General features: G+C 42.7%; 1 protein-coding gene across 2 annotated transcripts in view; it reads left to right on the top strand.

Moving 5' to 3' along the window:
- The window catches only part of ELF5 (E74 like ETS transcription factor 5), a 42,653-nt gene extending 34,998 nt beyond the window's left edge, over positions 1-7,655 (top strand). For both annotated transcript variants that reach the window (XM_044680103.1, XM_044680102.1), the window contains 3 exons: positions 4,742-4,810; positions 6,773-6,968; positions 7,427-7,655. In XM_044680103.1, coding sequence (XP_044536038.1) covers positions 4,742-4,810; positions 6,773-6,968; positions 7,427-7,523 — 362 coding nt within the window. In that variant the 3' untranslated portion in view covers positions 7,524-7,655. The remainder of the gene's footprint in view (positions 1-4,741; positions 4,811-6,772; positions 6,969-7,426) is intronic.
- Positions 7,656-21,296: the final 13,641 nt, after the last annotated feature.

The raw sequence follows: 21,296 nt of genomic DNA, 5'->3' as shown, positions 1-21,296 counted from the left end.
AGAGAGAGAGAGAGAGAGAGAGAGAGAGAGAAGAAAAATATCTCTGGCCATATATCTCCATATTTTAGTTACAGTTTGGCTTCACCAATGGATTCCAGTTGAAGATACTGCTTGGGCAGAAGGGGGATGGTGGGGGATAGGCGTATCCTAGAGTCCAGATCAAGTGATAAAAGATCTGGAGGTTTTAGTGAGCTTCAAGCTCAGTATGAGTGAACAGTGTGTCATTGTAGCCAAAAGAGCATACCTGGTCTTGGGCTGCATTAAGAAAGGAAAATGGGCCCAGACCGAGGGTGGTGGTCATCTGACTACACTCTAGCCTTCTGGAGTATTGTGTTTAATTTAGGAAGGATGTTGACAAAATTGAGAGTGTCTAGGAGAGGGCAATCAGAACAATGGGGAGCCTGAGACTCTGGACTGATTGGAGCAGATGAGGATTTTAGGCCAAGAGAAGAGGGCATTTGCATTGCCTAGAAATAAGCAAGTGATTGAGCACTGAGTAATTAGGAAGATCTGGCTTCACAGCTTACTAGCTATGGGACACCAGTCAGATCCCTTAAACTGTGTGCCTCGGTGTCTTCACTTCTAACATAGAAAGAGACAGAGAGACAGAGACAAAGAGAAGCAGAGACAGACAGAGACAGAGAGATAGAGAGACAGAGTCAAAGAGATAGAGAGACAGAGTCAAAGAGATAGAAGCAGAGACAGACAGAGACAGAGACAAAGAGACAGAGACAGACAGAGATAGAGAGACAGAGACAAAGAGATAGAAGCAGAGACAGACAGAGACAAAGACAAAGAGACACAGACAGAGATAGAGACAGAGACAGACAGAGAGATAGAGACAGAGATAGAGAGACAGAGTCAAAGAGATAGAAGCAGAGACAGACAGAGATAGAGACAAAGAGACAGAGACAGAGAGATAGAGACAGAGACAGACAGAGATAGAGAGACAGCACTTTGCCAAACAAAGCACTATGGACAAGAAAGTTGTAATAATCATAATAATTGTTAGCTCCATCCTTTTGACATGCATTGTGTGTGCACGTGTATATATACATACATAGGCCTACATAACTGTATTAGACACATGTATGTGTGTACATATATATACAAACACGTGCTTACATATTCACACACATGAGGCATCTGGGTGGCACAGTAGAGAAAGTGCCAGACCTGGAATCAGGAAAACCTGAGTTCAAATGTAGCCTCGGATACTTCCAAGATGTGTGGCTCTGGGTAAAAGTCACTTAAACTCTATTTACCTCAGTTTCCTCAATGGAAACAGGGATAACACTAGCACCCACTCCCAGAGTTTTATAAGGATTAAAGGCGATCATGCTTTAAAGCCCTTAGCACAGAGCCTGCATACAGTAGGTAATACTTATTCCTTCTTTTCTATATGCCCACATATCACGCATATATGTGTGTATAGATACACATATGCATGTGATTATGTCTGTGTATGCATATCGTGTCGATGTCTTCATCTTTGAGAAAATAATGGAAATGGCTGGAGTTTTAAAAGCCTGTTTCCCTTCTGGTGTTTCAGCAAGCTTTCTTGTCTGCCCCCAGGTTGATGATTCACCCTGATTTATCTTTATAGCTGAGCTAGTTCTCTCTGTTAGTAAAGGAACACACAGCGGACAGGTCGACCATGCAGCCTGGCTCTGGCTTGGCATAGGAAGACTTTGGATCCAAGGACAAAGAGCCTTTGGGCACTTTCCCTCTGTCCCTGGCACCTGCCATCACCTAAATCTTCCACCAAGGGTCTACTACAAGAGGTCTTCCCTACTTTCTCTTGAAATTATAACAATAATAATAATAGCTACCAGCTGTGTGACCCTGGGCAAGTCACTCAACCTCTATTGCCTAGCTCTTACCACTCCTCTGTTTTGGAACCAATGCTTAGTATTGATTCTAAGATAGAAGGTAAGGGTTTAAAATAATAATAATTATTATTATTATAGCTAACATTCACCTGGCACTTACTACTTGCCAGATCCAGGACTAACTGCTTGTAATTATTATCTCATTTGATCCTCACAAAACCTCCAGGAGGGAGGTGTTGTTATCATCCCCATTTCAGTTGAGGAAACTGAGGCAAAGAGAAGTTAAATGACTTGTCTAAAGTCATACAACCAAAGTATCTGAGTCTGAATTTGGATTCCAGGCCCAGTGCTCTATCCCCCGCACCACCTAGCTGCTCTTTTTCATATATGTGTCTGTGTGTATATATTGATACTGATAGATATAGATATATTTGTATAGAGAGAGCATCCTTTACTCCATTTCTTCCTGATGATTTCATGCTTGTAACTATAAAGCAACATAGACAAACATGAGTTTGTTCAATATTATTACTAGTAATTCAGTCCATAACTCCCCTGATCAGTGGCCTGTATTTTTGTTATCTGAGGCCCAGATAATTTAATTAAGCAGGTAATTAGGAGGCACCTGCCACATATCCTGCATGGTATTAATGACTGTATTTACAAGGGCAAATGGACAAACTAAGCTTAGCTCGTCCCCAGGTTGCTTGGCTCAAGGGAAAGAGCTTCACCGTGTAATAACCATTTATCTTTTCTTTTTTAATAAATCCTAACCATCTGTCCTAGTAAGATCTCTAAGACAGAAGGACAAAGACTAGGCAAATGGGGTCAAGTGACTTGCCCAGGGTCACACTGCTAGAAAGAGTCTGAGGCCACATTTGAACCCAGGTTCTCCTGAGTCCCATCCTCTATCCACTGAGCCACCTAGCTGCCCCTGACCTTCTATCTCTCAAGCATAGACAAGATCTCTGTTATTAGAGTGACAACCTACGCTTAGGAAACCAGAAGCCTTTTAAGTTCTCAGGCAGTACTAAAAGGAATTCATCAGCCACCTATGTGCATACAGCCTTTGGTCCTTCCAATACTTCCCTCCAAGAGAGAAAGGGAACAAGGTTATACTCAAAAGCCTGAACTGAGCTCCCTGAAAATTCATGGTTGGGGACAGAGTGGAAGAGTGGACAGAGAACCCTCCTTGAACCCAGGGAGATGTGGATTCAAGTTCTCCCGGTGACACTGCGTGACTGGGCAATGAATAGAGGACTGGGTCTAAAGTCAGGAAGATAGTTCAAATCCAGCCTCAGGCATTTACTAGATATGTGATCCTGAGGGAGTGATTTAACTAATGTGCCTCAGTTACCCCAAATGTAAAAATGGAAATAATAACAGCACTTACCCCGGGGAGATCATGAAGATCAAATGAGATAATATATGTAAAGCACTCAGCACCACTCTGGCACATAGGAGGTGATAAATAACTTGCCTCTTCCCTTCTCCCTGATCTATTTTGGTAAAGAGTATTTTCTCATCAGGAATTTCCCATCCCAGTAAAATATGGAGTCCAATCCCTATCCCCTATCTTAGTTCATGCTCTAGCTCCTAATTTCTTTGTCATTCATTTGGCAATGAATTGTCTACCTTCAGTCTGCTAGTATACATTGATTAAGTAGCTAGTATGTGTCCCTACTATGCGGAGCACTTGGGATTGAAAGGCAAAAGCTAGGTCCTGCCCTCAAGGGAATCTAATAGGGATTGGAGACAAATATACACAAACAAGCTCTATATAGGAAAAAAAAATAAGAAATATTTCTGAGAAAGAATGCCCTGGAATTAAGAGAAATCGAGGAAGGCTTCCCAGAGGAGGTGGGATTTTAACTGAGACTTGAGAGAAGTCAAAGAAGATCGAAGGATGAGATGAGGAGGGAGAGTGTTCCAGGCATGGGACACAATCAGAGAAGATGCCCAGAGCTGAGAGGTGGAGGTTCTTGTTCATGGAAAAGTCAGATCAGGGCCATTGAATCAAAGAGAGTAGATATAAGAAGACCAGAGAGGTCAGAAGGGCTCTGAATGCCAAACAAAGCATTTTGTGTTGATCTTGGAGGCCAAAGGAGTCACTGCAGATTACTGAGGAAAGAGGGCGACTGGGCGCCTGAGCGTTAGTGGCTGCATGGAGTGGGGAGAGGCTTTTGAGGTAGGCACTTGCCCCAATAGGCTCTTTTAATAATCAATGGGTGAGGTGATGAGGGCCAGCCAACACCAGCATGGCGGTAACGTCAGGAGAGAAGGGAACGCATCGGAGGGATGTCGCAAACATAAAACTGATAGACCTTGACCCCAGATTAGATATGTTGGAGGAAGGGGGGTTCTGTAAGAGAGACTGAGGAACTGGGGGTGACTCCTGGTGCCTTGAGCCCTACTCTATTATTATGAAAAGCTACTCACACTCTCATGTCTCCTCAAAGGCTTTAAGCTTCTTGAAGGCAAACCTTGGGCCTTTGTAGTTGCCCACCCTCCCACTGCACAGGACCTAGCAAAATACTTGGCACGACCAAGGACCAACACTAAACTGTGGAAAAACGTTTACACGGCCTCAGAAGTTCTCCGGGACTTCCCAGGAAAGTTTTCCAAAGATCCTTCTTCAAACCTCTAAGAAAAGAAACCAACCTCCCCCAACAGCCTCCTCTTTTGCCCTTTCTTCCACTTCCCCCGCCCTTGGTTCTTGGTCCCAACCCACTGAAAACAAGAGTCATTGCACTTTGGCAACAGTGGGTCCAACAGGCCTGGACTGACCTTGCTTCTTTTCCCAAGCTGCAATCTTGTTTGGACAGGGGAAGAGTGAACCCAGTGTTCCCACAAGCCCTTGCTCGCTCTAAGGTTTCCTAACGTCGCTCCCCTCTTGGCTTCTGTTTCAGCTCCTGACTCATCGTGTTTGAAAGTGGGAGGCATCAAAAACCAGGAAAGCCATAATCATGGCAGATCAAGTAAGTGGCATTAAAAATGGAAGCTTCTTGAGGAAGATGAATGTCCTTCAATGTACTCGGCGTTTCCCTCTGGCCTCATAGGAATTGGAATGTCCACCGAGGTTCGATTTAGGCTCGGTATAAGGAAAAGCTTTGTAACCAGGATGACTCTCCCAAAGGGACGTGGGTTGCCCTGAGAGATAGTGAGTTCCTCATCACAGAAGCTCTTCAAACATAGGCTAGATGACCTGGATGGGTTTGGACGAGATGGCCTAGGAGGGCCCTTCCAACTTGGTCTAAGAAAACATGGCGGAAAGAAACTTGGATTTGGAATCCAGAGATGGAGGTTCAAAGTCAAGTATTTGCTAGCTTTTATGATCTTGAGCAAGCCTAGACGTCTCTTGAGTCTTGGTTTTCCTACTTTTAAAATAGAGATAATGATGTCTGTAGAATCCATATCTAAAGATAAAATAGGCAAAGTATTTCCAGAAATAGCAGCTCATGAGGATGGCTAGGTGGCTCAATGGATTGAGAGCCAGGCCTAGAGATGGGAAGTCTTGGGTTCAGATGTGACCTTAGACACTTCCTAGCTGGGTGACCCTGGGCAAGTCACTTAACTCCATTGCCTAGCCCTTATTGCTCTTCTGCTTTGGAATACACAGTGTTGATTCTAAGATGGAAGGCAAGGATTTAAAAAAGAAATAGCAGCTAGTAGAAATAGCATTCATTAATTCAACAGATCATTTTTTAAGCCTCATAAACATGCAATGCCATGGGAAGACAAAGATAAAAAATTGGCATGGGCTCTACTCTCGTGACACTTACATTTTACTTTGGGGTAAAGGACATCATTTGAACCTATATAAATGTAATACAAATCATACTAGTTTACTATTTGGAAAGCAAACTAATATTAATGTATGAAGTACATATTTTAGGTTGTTGTTCTCTTTAGGTTGTTGTTCATTTGTTTCAGACTCCATTGGCCCCATTTGGGGTTTTCTTGATCAAGATACTGGAGTGGTTTGCCATTTCCTTCTCCAGCTCATTTTACAGATGAGGAAACTGAGCCTGGAAAAGCTTTGCAGTGGCACAAGACATCAAGGAAGGCTTTAGCACTTTGAACAACCCCCTGATGTTGAACTTTATGGGGAGTCATGGACAAGCATGGGCCTCTAGGTAGCACAGTGGGTAGTGTACCAGGTCTGGAGTTAGGAAGACTCATTTTTGTGAGTTCAAATCCAGCCTCAGGCACTTACTAGCTGTGTGACCCTGGGCAAGTCACTTAACCCTGTTTGCCTCCATTTCTTCATTCATAAAATGTACTGGAGAAGGAAATGGCAAACTCCCTGTGACCCTGGAAAAGTCACTTAATCCTATTTGCCTCATTTTCTTTATCTGTAAAATGAGCTGAAAAAGGAAATGGCAAACTGTCTGTGACCCTGGGCAAGGCACTTAACCTTGTTTGCCTCAGTTTCTCCATTCATAAAACATGCTGGAGAAGGAAATGGCAAACTGTAGCCCTGGACAAGGCACTTAACCTTGTTTGCCTCAGTTTCTCCATTCATAAAACATGCTGGAGAAGGAAATGGCAAACTGTCTGTAGCCCTGGGCAAGGCACTTAACCTTGTTTGCCTCAGTTTCTCCATTCATAAAACATGCTGGAGAAGGAAATGGCAAACTGTCTGTGACCCTGGCAAGTCACTTAGCCCTGTTTGCCTCAATTTCTTCATCTATAAAATGAGCTGGAGAAGGAAATGGCAAATCACTGCAGTATCTTGACCAAGAAAATCCCAAACGGAGTCACAAAGAGTCAGATATGACTAAAAATGATTGGCCAGCATTGAATGGACGAGCGTGGCACAAGATGGCGCGGATGGATGGGCCATCAATGGGCTCTTTGGAGGAACCTCCTCGATGAACAAACTCGCGGATCCCCTGGAGTATTGAGGTTCTAACTGTCACCTCCCCCTTCTCCCAAAGGCCTCCAGAGTTCTCACCTGTGGGAATTTGTGAGAGACCTCCTCCTGTCTCCCGAAGAGAATTGCGGCATTTTGGAATGGGAGGATCGGGAACAGGGTATTTTTCGGGTGGTGAAATCAGAAGCCCTGGCCAAGATGTGGGGACAAAGGAAGAAAAATGATAGAATGACATATGAAAAGCTGAGCCGAGCCTTGAGGTAAGTTAATACGTGGCCCCCATCCCCAGCCCCTGGGCACAGTTACATAATCCTTAAGCGGAGGGACTTGGGGTGAAGGACCTTGTTTCCCTGCCATTTTCATGTACCCAGCTTCTGGCTCTCTTGGTGGCAGCTAGATTAGGGGGTTGTAAAAGGACTCTCCTTTCTTCTCATTCTTGGCGGCCTTCGGGAAGGGATCTCTTTGAATGGAGACCGTCTCACCGACACCCAAACACAATAACACACTCGCCACAAACATGTCTGGGAGCGAAGGGAAGTCACTGAGGGTTCTGGGGAAGTTTTCTGTAGAAGCTAAGAACAGGGTAAAAAAAACCAGCCATGAAATCCAAATCAGAGAGGCCCTGACCCTTGGGGAATGTTGACCGACTGGTAGGCTGGTTTTTTCCCTCTGGCGTGACTCTCACCAGTTACCCTTCTGGTTGGTTTTGTCTTGTCAGATACTACTACAAAACAGGAATTTTGGAGCGGGTAGACAGAAGGTTAGTGTACAAATTTGGGAAAAATGCACACGGCTGGCAGGAAGACAAGCTATGATTGGCTTCGCTCCTCAGTCTCGCTTTATGGATTCTTCCCCCTCTAAGAAGATCATCTTGGGACAGACATCTGAATGTCTTTTTTTTTTTTTCAAAACCTCCATACATTCTAGTGAAATTTCTCCACATCGCAGTTTCCATCTGGATGGATGGGTTGATGACTGTTTTGAGTGGCCGCCAGCCACACGGCCATTTGAAATCTAATTTGGGGGGAGGGAGGGGATGATTTGGGGAAGTATAAATTTATTTTGTAAGAAGTGATTCCTGTGGCTCAATCAAACATCATTTTAATTCATCGAGATTCTGGAGAGCAACAAAGACAACTGGAATCTCTGGCTCCAAGCCGCAACGCCGGTGGGAACAGCCGGGGTTTTGAATCAGGATGCTGACATTTCAAGGAGACCAAAAACACTGGGCAAGGCATGTTTCTCCCAGCTGTGCCCACCACCCTCAAGATTTGACATGTCCTGAGTGGGTCTCTCCTCCCCCAACTTGAACAGCGGCTTCATCCTGAAACACGGCTGTTCCCCGGGCATCCACAACCCACTCCCTTGCCGTTCTCGTCACCCCCATATCCTTAGCAATGGCCAGTCCTTTAGCAACGCACACAGCCTCCCTCCTGGCAACTGTACCCGGAGGGAGCCCTTTCCTCCATCCAAGCCTGTTATAAAAATTCTAGTTAGATGCAGCCACTTCCTTACTGCTCATATTTAGAGGAGGTTCTACGGGGAGCAGCCTGGCAGTTCCCATGGATCGAAGCACTTAGAGGAGGATAGTTTGTTCCTGTTAAGGGAGAATGAAGAACAGGTGAGAGCTTTTTTCTGCCTAAATGTTCAATGATTGAAGCCCAATGGTTAGCGTGACCTGATGGAAGGACTCCAGAAGACCTGCCTTTTGTTCCTGGCTGCTTCTTAACCGTGACACACCGGGCGGGTCTCCTGGTCTGTAAAATGTGGATTATCAGGCTTCACTTGCCTACCTCACGAGACCATTGTGGGGACTCCGTGGGGTTGTGCAGATGAAGGGCTTTGTCACCCCCAAGTGCTCTATTGAACATTGGCGATTGTTATGATGTCCCATTCCACAGATCATTTTCCACATTGAAAAATAAATTTTCTTTTCAATCCAGCGTTAGCCCTGAGTGCAGGACACAAACAGAATTCAGCCTAGATGGTCAGTCGGGTTCTCAGTCATCTTTCTGGTCATCGAGGAAACTTGTAAGCCTCTTTCCAAACATATTTAATTTGCTTTATGAATATCTGTCACTGAGTTTTCCCCTTCTCTCCAATTTTGATTAGCAATAGAATGAGGGTACGCAAGGGGTTAATGGACTAAAAGACCCTTCTTGCCCTCCTCTTCCTCCACTCCTAAATATCATTGCTCTTCCCATGACAATCAAGAAACAGCTCAAATGGGGAGACCGAACGTGCCTGAAAGGGAAATTCTCTCCCTTCGGATGTTTTTGTGGCCAAAATACCAAATCTTGTAAGAACTGGAAAAGTCCTCTTAATTAAAAGAAAATCAGAGTGTGAATCACTTTTATTCTGTTTACTATCGGATTCACACCACAGACACATACACACACACACACACACACACACACACACACACACACACACACACACCATCTCAAAAGTCCTAATTGCCATATCAAAAATAGTGAAAGTGGGGAGCAGAAAGGTGGCTTGTGAGAACCAGGACTCCAGGACTAGAGAAGGAGGTCCTGGACTCAAATCTGGCCTCAGGCACTTTCCAGCTGTGTGACCCTGGGCAAGTCACTTAACCGCCATGGCCTAGCCCTTACCTCTCTTCTGCCTTGGAGCCAATACACAGTATTGATGCTAAGACAGAAGGAAAAGAGTTTCTTTTTAAGATGAAAGTGAAGGAATACCATCTCAATAAACTTCAGTCTGCATGAGACAGTTTCTTATTCATCATCAGTAACCCATGACTAAGTGACTTGTTCCACCTCTTCTGTCTACTGACCGAGCCAAAAGAGGGAGACATCACAGGGCTGCGATGGATGCTGAAAACCAGAGTGGTCAAAAGGTGAACCTCAAAAACTAATGTGCTCAAAGGAAAATGTGAATAACTGTAAAATACTCTATTTTGGGATTTTTTCCCAGGTGAATACAGTTTGTAAACAATGTGAATAAAATATTTAATGTGAAAAAATATTTCTGTAATGTTACCCTCGAGAGCACACGAACCAAAGTTAGGATGGATGAGGAAAACTAAGATCATTTGGTTTGTAGTTAAATGCCAGTTAGGAATATTTCTTCTTCATTTTTTTTAAAAATCCCAAACTGAGATTTCATTAATATTCAGAGCCCGAATGAAAAACTTCATCGACCTACTCTCTAATTTAGTCTTTTTTTTATTTTAAATTAAAAAGTAAAAAAAATTAATTTTAAAGTTAAATAAATAGAATTCAATTCCAATTTCCCCACATCGCAGAAGGGAACTTAGACTTGGAAAGTTCAAGATTTCATAAGAAAAATTAAATGAGAGGGAAAAGGGATCAGAATTATTTGTTCTAGTCACATTTTTTTCCCTTCAAATTAAAGAGCAAGTAAGTCCTAGCTTTATAAAATGAATAGGGGAGACTAAAGTCACATGTCAGGCTTGAGAAGGAACCCAGAGGCTCAGGGGCAGTTAGGTGGTACAATGGGTAAGCACTGAGTTTGGAGTCAGGAAGCCTCATCTTCTTAGGTTCAACTCTGGCCTCAGACACTTACTAGCTGTATGACCTTGGGCAAGTTGCTTAGCCCTGTGTGCCTCAGTTTCTTCATCTGTAAAATAAGCAGGAGAAGAGAATGGCAGGTCATTCCAGTATCTTTGCCCAGAAACCTTCTAAAGGGGTCATAAAGGCAGCTAGGTGGTTCAGTGGATTGAGAGTCAGGCCTAGAGACAGGAGGTCCTGGGTTCAAATTTGGCCTCAGATACTTCTTAGCTGTGTGACCCTGGGCAAGTCACTTAATCCCCATTGCCTAACCCTTACCAGTGTTCTGCCTTGGAGCCAATACACAGTATTGATTCCAAGATAGAAGGTAAGGGGGTCATAAAGAGTTGGACACAATTTAAATAACATACATGTGTGTATTTGTGTACACATGTGTGTATGGAGTTTTTAATTCACGGACTCCAGGCTAAGAATCTGTGGACTAGAGGGTTTCTGAGGTTTCTTCCAGCTCTCTATTTATGTTCCTTTCCTTTCCACTTGAAGGTTTACAAATCACTTTACAGAAATTATTCCATCTGATTCTCACAATAAATTATTGTTTATAACTTTATACCCATTTTACAGATGAATGAAGTGAAGGTCAGAGAGGCAAAATCACTTACACAGGATCCCAAGACTAGTTAGTAAGTATCGGAGCCAGGATTCTAAAGCCAGTTCTCCAGAACTCTAAATCCAGAACTCTATCTTCTATGCCACGCAGCGGGACTAGTACCCCCTTAGTTCTGGATGTAAATTCTGGACTGAAGGGAGCAGAGACGAATTGGAGAAAGGATTTCCCCAAAAAGTGGGTATTAGCTGAAAGAAAGAAGAGCTGCTGAGCTATTTCGGGGAAAAGAGATTCAAGTGGAAAAGAAATGCAGCCTCAAAAGAAGGAACTTAGAGAATAGATGGCTTAAGCCCAACCACCTTGTTTCAGTGATGAGGAACAGGAGTAGTAAGATGTCTATACAGCACTTCATATGGCACCTGGCACATAGTAGACATTCACTAAGAGCTTGCTCTCTCTCCCCTTGAACCATTGCTTAACCTCTTCCCTCAGAATGACTTATTGGCGTGCCTTTAAAAGAGTCAAACTGGAAGACCTCAGTCTTGTAAAAAGATTCACGCCACCCAAAGGGGAAGCAGTTCCCAAATGCCCTGCTAGGTGCTCCCCCTTTGTCTGCAGCCTCAGTGCCTCCATAGTAACCCATCAGCCCCTGTATTTTTTTAAACCCTCATCTTCTATCTTAGAATCAATACTTTGCATTGGCTCCAAGGCAGAAGAGCGGTCAGGGCTGGGCAATGGGAGTTAAGTGACTTGTCCAGGGTCACACAGCTGGGAACTGTCTGAAGCCAGACTTGAACCTAGGACTTCCCGTTTCTAGGCCTGACTCTCCATCCACCAAGCCTCTTAGCTGCCCCAGGCACCATGTTTTGACTCAGTTCTCCATCTCCTGCTGAAGCATAGTCACCGTCCCTCTTGGCGCCATGATTTCTGGACCCATTACAGTCTCCCCATACAGGGCTTTCCTTCTCTGTTCTTCCTTCTTCCCAGGGGCTCTTGCTTAGTGTTATCTGTCATGGGTTTTCCATCTATGGCATTTTGAAGAGTAAGCTTTCATCCTAGAGGTAGCAACCAGGATTGTCTGCTGCAACATTGTGAGTGCCCTCCTGCATCCTCTCTCAAGCAGAAAGGCAAAAATGCCCAGCATCTGCTGGCTCTCCTGCATGCCTGCTGCCAAAGGAATGAGGCGAGAGAGACCTTAAGGCCCTCTAGGTGGGTGGGTTTTAGCTTTCAATATATCCTGAGCCCCTAGGGCAGTCTGCAGAAGCCCGTTGATCCCTCCTCAGAAGAATATTTATAAATGCATAAGCTAAAATATACAGGACTAAAGGAGAAACCAATTGTATTGAAATAGTTATGGAAACGGTTTTTAAAACAAGTGGATAGAAAATCAGGCCTAGAGACAGGAGCTTCTGGTTCAAATCTAGCCTCAGACACTTCCTAGCTGTGTGACCCTGGGAAAGTCCAATTGCCTGCCCCTGAGTCCTCTTCTGCCCTAGAAGTAATTCTTAGTATTGAGTCTAAGTATCGCATAAGACACAAGTTAAGGGTTTAAAAAAACAAACATAAACCCTATCACGAGCCCAAGGTGAAAGCCTCTAATATTCTTATTCAAAAATTCTAAACAAAAATCCTCTCTATAAGCATTCACATCCAAGTCGTCATCCTGCCTTGGACTTTTGCATCCTACCTTTGCTGGGGAACTCATGACTTGGGCACTAGGTGGTACAGTGAGTAAAATATAGAATCACCCTGAGTTCAAATTTGACCTTCACTGATTATGTCACCTGGACAAGTCATTTAACCTCTGTTGCCTTTGTTTCTTCATCTGTAAAATGGGGATCACAAGAGCACTTATTTCATGGGTTGTTATGAAAGTCAAATGAGATAACATTTGGAAAGCACTTGGCATAGTACCTGGCACATGGTAGGATTGTTTCCTTCTTTCCCTTCCTTCTTTCCTTTTTCCTCTGACCCTTCTTTTTTTTTTTTAAACGCTTCACATCAATCTTTACTTTTTTTTAAACCCTTAACTTCTGTGTATTGGCTCCTTGGTGGGAGAGTGGTAAGAGTGGGCAATGGGGGTCAAGTGACTTGCCCAGGGTCAGCTGGGAAGTGTCTGAGGCCAAATTTGAACCCAGGACCTCCCGTCTCTAGGCCTGGCTCTCAATCCACTGAGCTACCCAGCTGCCCCCTCCTATTGACCTTTCAACTTGTTCCTGAGAGCAATCAGCCAGTTCCTGAATATCTATTTGATCCCATGCTTGAATACAACATCTGAAGCAATCTCAAGAAATTTCCAGCAAGTGACCTGAACTATTCAGTTTGCTTTGGTGGGCTGTGGCCTCACCAAGGTGGACAAGGTCACACCTGGCACCTGACTCTATATTAATCTGTGATTTAATCTAGAGACTATATTTAATGTGGGCTTAGCCCAGGTCAGTCAGATTAGAGGGAAGAATTGAGACAGAGGGAGAAAGAGGAGCCTCAGCTTTGCTTTGGAAAGAAGCAACTTTTTGCAAAGTCAGATGGTGGGATAAAGGTAGATTTTATCAACATTAGAGAAAACCCTCAGCCCACACACCTTACCCTATACTACAAAACAATTTATAATAAAACCCTGTTGCAGTTGAAGTGGTTACCTACTGGCCTTGGACAGAGAGAAGCCATTTATTTAGCTCTCTGAGCTTGAGAAGATCATTGGCCCAGCTGGGTTAAGTAAAATCCCAGTCACCCGTCTTAATTACCTTTTTTCACTATAAAGCAATATTTGGACCCCAAACTAAATTTGGGGTAACAGCTCAGCCCAACGGATAGACTTATTATCTGGAATCCACTCAACAATTTCCTTGTTGCTACTAAAGTCTCCGCCTATAAAGCCTTCTCCCAAGGCATTTTGTAGCAATAAGCAGTTGCTCTCAATTCTGCCCAGTGCCTAGAAGAGGGAGTGGTATAAGAAAGCAAGAGTTCATTCTGCCTGAGGGAGCAGCACCCAGCCAGAGAATTAGAGAATAGAGTGAATTAGGGCAAGGGGGAGGGGCATCCAACTGGGATGGGCCTGACTAAAATGGGCCTAAAAAGAAATTCACCAAAGGCAGCTGAGATAGTTTTGAGGTTCAGCCTTTGACAGGACTGCCACACAGGTGGTAGGAGCCAAAAACTGAATAATAAGGAAATATAAGGGTGGGGGGGCCAAGACTAAAACTACTGAAGATCTTGGGAGAAGGAAAATTCAGTTAAGAACCTAGAACTCAAGCAGAAAAAAATCAAGAGGAAAGATACTGAAACAAAAGGAAAGATGGTCACTGAGACATGTAAATAACTGCAAGTATCACTAAACAGATGTTACAAGAGAAAGGAAATTGAACCAATATCTAATGAAACAGAAAACAATGTCGACTCTCAAGAGAGTATGGAATCACAGCAAGATGGTCCCAAATGGTTCAAGAGAGCAATCAGGATCCAGGAAGAAAGTTCAAAGAGAACAAATGGTAAAAATTTTGGACTGAATAACAGAAATAATTAGCAGAAACTTGTATCTGCCCTGGAGAGTCTCTCCAAAGAAGCAAAAGAGAGACCAACTAATTGGGAATGGAAATATACCAAAGTGAAGAACAACCTAAAGGAACAAAAGAAAAAACAAACACATTAAAAGAACACATAGTCTCTGAACAAGCCAAACATATTGGTTTTCTTTTGCATGTATTATTTTTTCAATTGCATGTATAATTTTTTTTTAATTTAGAATATTTTCCATGGCTACATGATTTGTGATTTTTCCCATCCCTCTTCCCTCCCCACTCCTGGAGCTGACAAGCAATTCCATTGGGTACACGTATAAATTTTTAACATTCACTTTTTAAAATTTTTGAGTTCCATATTCTCTCTCTCCCCTCCCTTCTCCTTTCCTTGAGAAAGCAAGCAATTTGATACAGGTTATACAAAACACATTGTTTTTGAAGACAGGATATAGAGTCAACTTAAGGATCATAAACTTCTCAGAAGAACATAACTTAAGAAAAAAAACCTGAACACCATGATGCAAGAAATAATACAAGAAAACTGCCCAGAACTTCTGAATGTGGAATAAAATGCATCAGTTAAAAGAAATCTACAACTCACCTCAAAAAAAAAAAAAACAGAAACAAAAACTTGAACTAGGTGGCAAACTGTTAAGACACATAATGATTACATTGAAAAATTCCACCCTACACCAAGATAAATTCAGAATGGATGAATGACTTGAATATAAAGAAGGAAACTTTAAGTAAATTAAGTGAACACAGAATAGTATACTTGTCAGATCTCTGGGAAAGGAAAGATTTTAAAACCAAGCAAAAGTTAGAAAAAATTACAAAATGTAAAATAAATAATTTAGATTATATTAAATTAAAAAGTTTTTGTACAAACAAAAATAATGCAACCAAAATCAGAAGGGAAACAAACTGGGAAAAAATCTTTATAACAAAAAACTCTGACAGAGGTCTAATTACTCAAATATACAAGGAGCTAAATCAATTGTACAAAAAATCAAGCCATTCTCCAATTGATAAATGGGCAAGGGACATGAATAGGCAATTTTCAGATAAAGAAATCAAAACTATCAATAAGCACATGAGAAAGTCTTCTAAATCTCTAATAATTAGAGAAATGCAAATCAAAACAACTCTGAGGTATCATCTCACACCCAGTAGATTGGCTAATATGATAGCAGGGGAGAGTAATGAATGTTGGAGGGGATGTGGCAAAATTGGGACATTGATGCATTGCTGGTGGAGTTGTGAACTGATTCAACCATTCTGGATACAATTTGGAACTATGCCTAAAGAGCACTAAAAGACTGCCTGCCCTTTGATCCAGCCATACCATTGCTGGGTTTGTACCCCACAGAGACCATAGATAAAAAGACTTGTACAAAAATATTTATAGCCGTGCTTTTTGTAGTGGCAAAAAACTGGAAAATGAGGGTATGCCCTTCAATAGGGGAATGGCTAAACACATTGTGGTATATGTTGGTGATGGAATACTATTGTGCTCAAAAGAATAATAAACTGGAGGAATTCCATGTGAACTGGAAATACCTCTGTTATATTCATAATCTGGGAAGTGATGGATGCCACCTTAAATGACAGGGAAGGCAGTTGGAAGACATGGAATGTTCCCAGGTGCTGTGAGCCAGGGGCAAATGTCAGTTGGCCCCACAGTATGAATGCCCCTGACAGCCACCTGGAGGAGGTCTCTCTGGGCTCTGAAGGTCTCTGGACAGGAGTCTCTGGACTGGGAAATCTCAGAGTGGATGGTGAAGGGAGGCAGGGAGGTCTATGAAGAAGAGGGTAGGAATAGATCTGAACATTTCCTGAAAGACTGTGAGAGCTAGTGCATCACCAAACACTGGTAGTGAGAAAGCTAAGAGAATAAGATCACCAACACAACTGCATCAATAGCATTCCCTATTCTCTGGCTTGGCTGTGGCCTGGCTGGGTCAGAGGTAGTGGAAAGAGTAGATCTCCAGCTTCCACTTGATCAATAGCCTCCAGTCTTGAAATAAAATACTTATACTTATAAATAATAGATTGATAGGTCTCCAATCCCCAATCCTTGTCCTGTTTATCCTATCACTGATTATAGATAAAGAGAGTTTAATAAGTACCTTCCTGAGTGATCTTTATATCAAGACCCTTGGGGAGGTGGTCAAATGCAGTCAGATACCAAATGTAATCCAAGGCAAGTCAAAAGCACTATATTAATCTATCCAACACCAGGTTGGACCTGGAAAGGTTATACATCTACCTAAGCTCTGGAGGGTCCTCCCTGGGCAACTGTTAGAGAGAAAGGGAAAATTATAACAACTGTCAAGGGTAATCGGAGTTGGCATTCCTCCATCATCTGCAGCTGAGAAGAATACAGATAGATACATTCACATCATTATATCTCTATATCTCCCTAGGACCCCCTTTTGTTTATAACACCTCCAGGAATTGATGCAGAGTGAAAGGAACAGAGCCAGAAGAATGTTGTACACAGAGACGGTTACACTGTGGTAAAATAGAATGTAATGGACTTCTGTACTAGCAGTATTGCAATGACCCAGGACAATTCTGAGGGATTTATGGAAAAGAACACTACCCACATTCAGAGGAAGAACTACAGGAGTGGAAACACAGAAGAAAAATAACTGCTTGAACACATGGGTTGATGCAAACATGACTGGGGATGTAGACTCGAAACAACCACACCAATGCAACTATCAAAAATATGGAAATAGGTCTTGATTGATGGCACATGTTAAAACCAGTGGAAATGCATGTTGGCTATGGGGAAGGTGGGGATTGGGAGGGTGAAGGGGAAAGTAAGAACATGAATCATGTAACCATGGAAAATTTTTCTAAAAAATAAAAGGAAAAAAAAGAAAGAAAGAAAAAGAAAAATTCCAACAACAAATTAAATAACTCTACAAGCAACTTGGACAAGGACCTTCAAATAAAAAAGAAAAGAAATTTGAAAACCACAGGATGATTCTGCATCAAGAACATCCATAGAAGTTGCAAGAATTAAAATTATGATTCTGGTCCTAGAATTTTATAAAGTTTATTAGAATCACTGGATAGGTAAAAGATCAGAAATAGGTAGAAATATAAGAGATTTTAGCCTAGTCTAAGCCTCCATGTGGGTGCTCCCAATGTGGTCTCGCACAGCCACCTTCTTGCCCAGGCACCAGAGACAAGGAGTGAACCTGGATCATCCTTTTTATTCCAACTTTTTACATTCAGGTCAAGTGCACAGGCCACAGTCCCATTACCTATACTAGGTGACATAACTAAGTGACCCACCTAGGTGACATAAGTGACTTAGCTCCAGGATCACAGGGACAAAGGCAGGACCCTATCCCGAGCCTGATCCTAGGAGATGATTCCCTTCACACAATGTGAAGGGAATAATATATTCTAAAAAGCAAAAGAGACCAAGATGGCACATCCTATGAGTAGAGTCTAACCAATGAAAAAAGATAAAATGTTTAATAAAAGACACATTTGAAGCAATCTTTTTTTAAAATAAAAAAGATGTTATAGTATTCAATTAGGAAGCATCCCAAACACTAGAAACACAGGAAAGTGTAACTATAAAGTTACACTTTATACTTTGTAAGTATAACTACAAAGGAAAGTACAAGTAAACTAAATAAATTACTTCAGATCTAGAGACTACTGACACCTATGGAATTAATAAATAACAATAGAGAAGCCATTAAGAAAAAGGGAGAGATGAAAGTAGGACTTAACAGAAGTGGCAACAATGCAACCAGTCTGAAACATTAAACTAAACTAAAAACTAAACCTCACAACAGATGAATCAATAGATCTTATGGGACTAAATAGCAAAACGGGAAGGTGCCTACCAGGGTGTGGGGATGCAGATAACAGAAGAGGCTGAATCATATGCCCTATTGAAGGCAATGGTAAATAATAAAGTTGAAATCACTCCTGTGATCTCTCAGGGGAAAAAAAAAGACTGTAGGAGAATGCCCAAGGCCAAAGGAGGTACTGAAATAGTTATATTCATAATCTGGGAAATGATGGATGCCACCTTGAATGACAGGGAAGGCAGTTGGAAGACACAGAATGTTCCCAGGTGCTGTGAGCCAGGGGCAAATGTCAGTTGGCTCCACAGTATAAATGCCCCTGACAGCCACTTGGAGGTCTCTTTGGGCTCTGGAGGTCTATGGACAGGAGTCTCTGGACTGGGAAATCTCAGAGTGGGTGGTGAAGGGAGGCAGGGAGGTCTATGAAGAAGAGGGTAGGAATAGATCTAAATATTTCCTGAAAGACTGAGAGCTAGTGGACCACCAAACACTGGTAGTGAGAAAGCTGAGAGAATAAGATCACCAACACAGCTGCATCAATAGCATTCCCTATTCTCTGGCTTGGCTGTGGCCAGGCTGGGTCAGAGGTAGTGGAAAGAGTAGATCTCCAGCTTCCACTTGATCAATAGCCTCCTGTCCTCATTGTCAACTACTTATAGATAATAGATTGATAGGTCTCCAATCCCCAATCCTTGTCCTGTTTATCCTGTCCCTGATCATAGATAAAGAGAGGTTTTTTTAATTTATTTTAAACCCTAATATCTTTTATACATATCTATATTCATTTTATTTGTTACAGGGCTAGGCAATGGGGGTTAAATGACTTGCCCAGGGTCACACAGCTAGGAAGTGTCTGAGGCCAGATTCAAACCTAGGACCTCCTGTCTCTAGGCCTGGCTCTCAATCGATAAAGAGAGTTTTAACAAGTACCTTCCTGAGTGATCTTTATATCAAGACCCTTGGGAAGGGGGTCAAATGCAGTCAGATACCAAATGTAATCCAAGGCAAATCAAAAGCCCTATATTAATCTATCCAACACCAGGTTGGACCTGGAAAGATTATCCATCTACCTAACCTCTTGAGGGTCCTCCCTGGGCAACTGTTAGAGAGAAAGGGAAAATTATAGCAACTGTCAAGGGTGATCGGAGTTGGTGTTCCTTCATCATCTGCAGCTGAGGAGAATACAGATAGATACATTCACATCATTATATCTCTATATCTCCCTAGGACCCCCTTTTGTTTATAACAAAATGAAGAGAAAGAAAGGTGGAAGGAGGGAAAGAAAGGCAGAAATCTTGATCCAATGGTAGGAAAGGGTTACAATGAAGAGTACATCAAGACTAAGGGGACATTCTGTAATGGGAGATGGGGACAAGACAATGGCTACAATATGTTGGGATTTGGTGCTCAGAGAAATCACAACCCTCAGGAAGAAAGGAATAGAGCTCCTAAGAACACATGGTATCCAGAAAGGTGTGAGATCATGGTCCTCCACAGCAAATGGTAATTCCGTGGCAAAAAAAAATAATTACCATTTTCCCTTCTTTTTAGGTTTTCAGACTCTCCCTCAATCTTGGTTCTCCTCCCTACCTATTTGATTGTTTCTTCTCCGTCTCCTTTGCTGGATCCTTATCCAAGATTTATTCACTCACTGTAGGTGTCCACAAGGCTCCATTCTTGGCCCTCTTCTTTTCTCCCTCTATATTGTGTCACTTGGTGAACTCATCAGTTCCCATGGACTTAATTACCATCTTTATGCTAATGATTCTCAAATATGATTATCAAGCTCTAACTTCTCTGCTGACTTCCTGCCTTGCATATCTAATTGTCTAAGACATCTACAACTCAGCACCTCCAAAACTGAACTCATTATCTTTTCCCAAAAATGTTCTTCCCTTCTGAACTTCCTTATTATTACAGAGGATACCATCATCCTCCCTATCTTGCAACCCTGACTTCTCACTCTTTTACCCAACCCATAGCCATATTCAATGTTGCCAGTGCCAGTTTTACCATTGTAACATCTCTCAAATATGTCCCATTCCATCTTCTGATGCTGCCCCTCCTTTCCTCACCTCACACCTGGACTATAGCAATGGCCTTGCAGATGAGTGTGCCAGCCTCGAGTCTGTCCCTACCCCAACCCATCCTGCAATCAGCTATCTAGGTGATCTTCCAAAAACATAGACCTGACCGTGTTAGCCCTCTCCTCAGGAAACTTCAGTGACTCTCTATCACCTCCAAGATCAAAACTGCCCTTCCCCAAATTTTCAGTCTTCCTACACCCTTTCTCTTCCCACATACTCTTCAATCCAGTCACACCAGCCTCTTTGCTGTTCCTCAGACAAGTCATCCTCCCTCTAGACTCTAGACATTTTCCTTGGCCATCCCCCATAACTAGAAGGTTCTCCCTCCTCATCTCTGCCTCCTGACTTCTCTGCCTTCCTTCAGGTCCCAACTAAAAGAGCATCTTCTACAGGAAGCCTTTCCCAACCCCTCCTAATTCGAGTGTCTTCACTTTGTTATTTCTAATTATTATAATAATTCATCCTACGTGTTATGAGGAAGAGGATTCGAGCATGTGAGGTGGATCTGCAGGGAGATGCAGAGGCAGGAAAGGATTCTAGAATGTGGGAGTGAGGGTCAGAGAGTTAACTGAGGCTTGAGGGTCTTTTCTCTGGTTTGACCTGCAGAGCCTGGCTCCTTTTCCTCAGTGGCTGATTACCTTATACTACACTGACTCCCCATCCTGCCCTGCTGCCTTGCTGACCTGTCGTTATCTACTGTAGCTCCTGTGTGATCCTGAACCATCTGGCATCTGTTTATAAGATTACGTCTGGTTCCTGCTTGGATCCAGAACCTCTTCCTGGGCCCTGTTAAGTTTGCCACAGACCACTGCCTCTATTACCATCTAAGGGGGGTTGGTTTAGTACAGGCTTAGCTAGATTAGGGCCTGGGATCTTTAGATTAGTTAGGTAAGGATTAGTATAGCTCAAACTCTGTGAAGACTCCCGGCGAAGGGACATTTAGATGTGGGAGGGGAGGGGGGTTAGTGTCAGGGTTATCCAAAATCCCATCTAGCCTTTCCTTGTTATAATAAATACAACATCCATCCCCGTTACTGAGT

This window comes from Gracilinanus agilis, chromosome 6, assembly GCF_016433145.1.
Source record: "Gracilinanus agilis isolate LMUSP501 chromosome 6, AgileGrace, whole genome shotgun sequence".
NCBI classification, from domain to species: domain Eukaryota; kingdom Metazoa; phylum Chordata; class Mammalia; order Didelphimorphia; family Didelphidae; genus Gracilinanus; species Gracilinanus agilis.
This window is presented reverse-complemented; position numbering and strand designations above follow the sequence as displayed.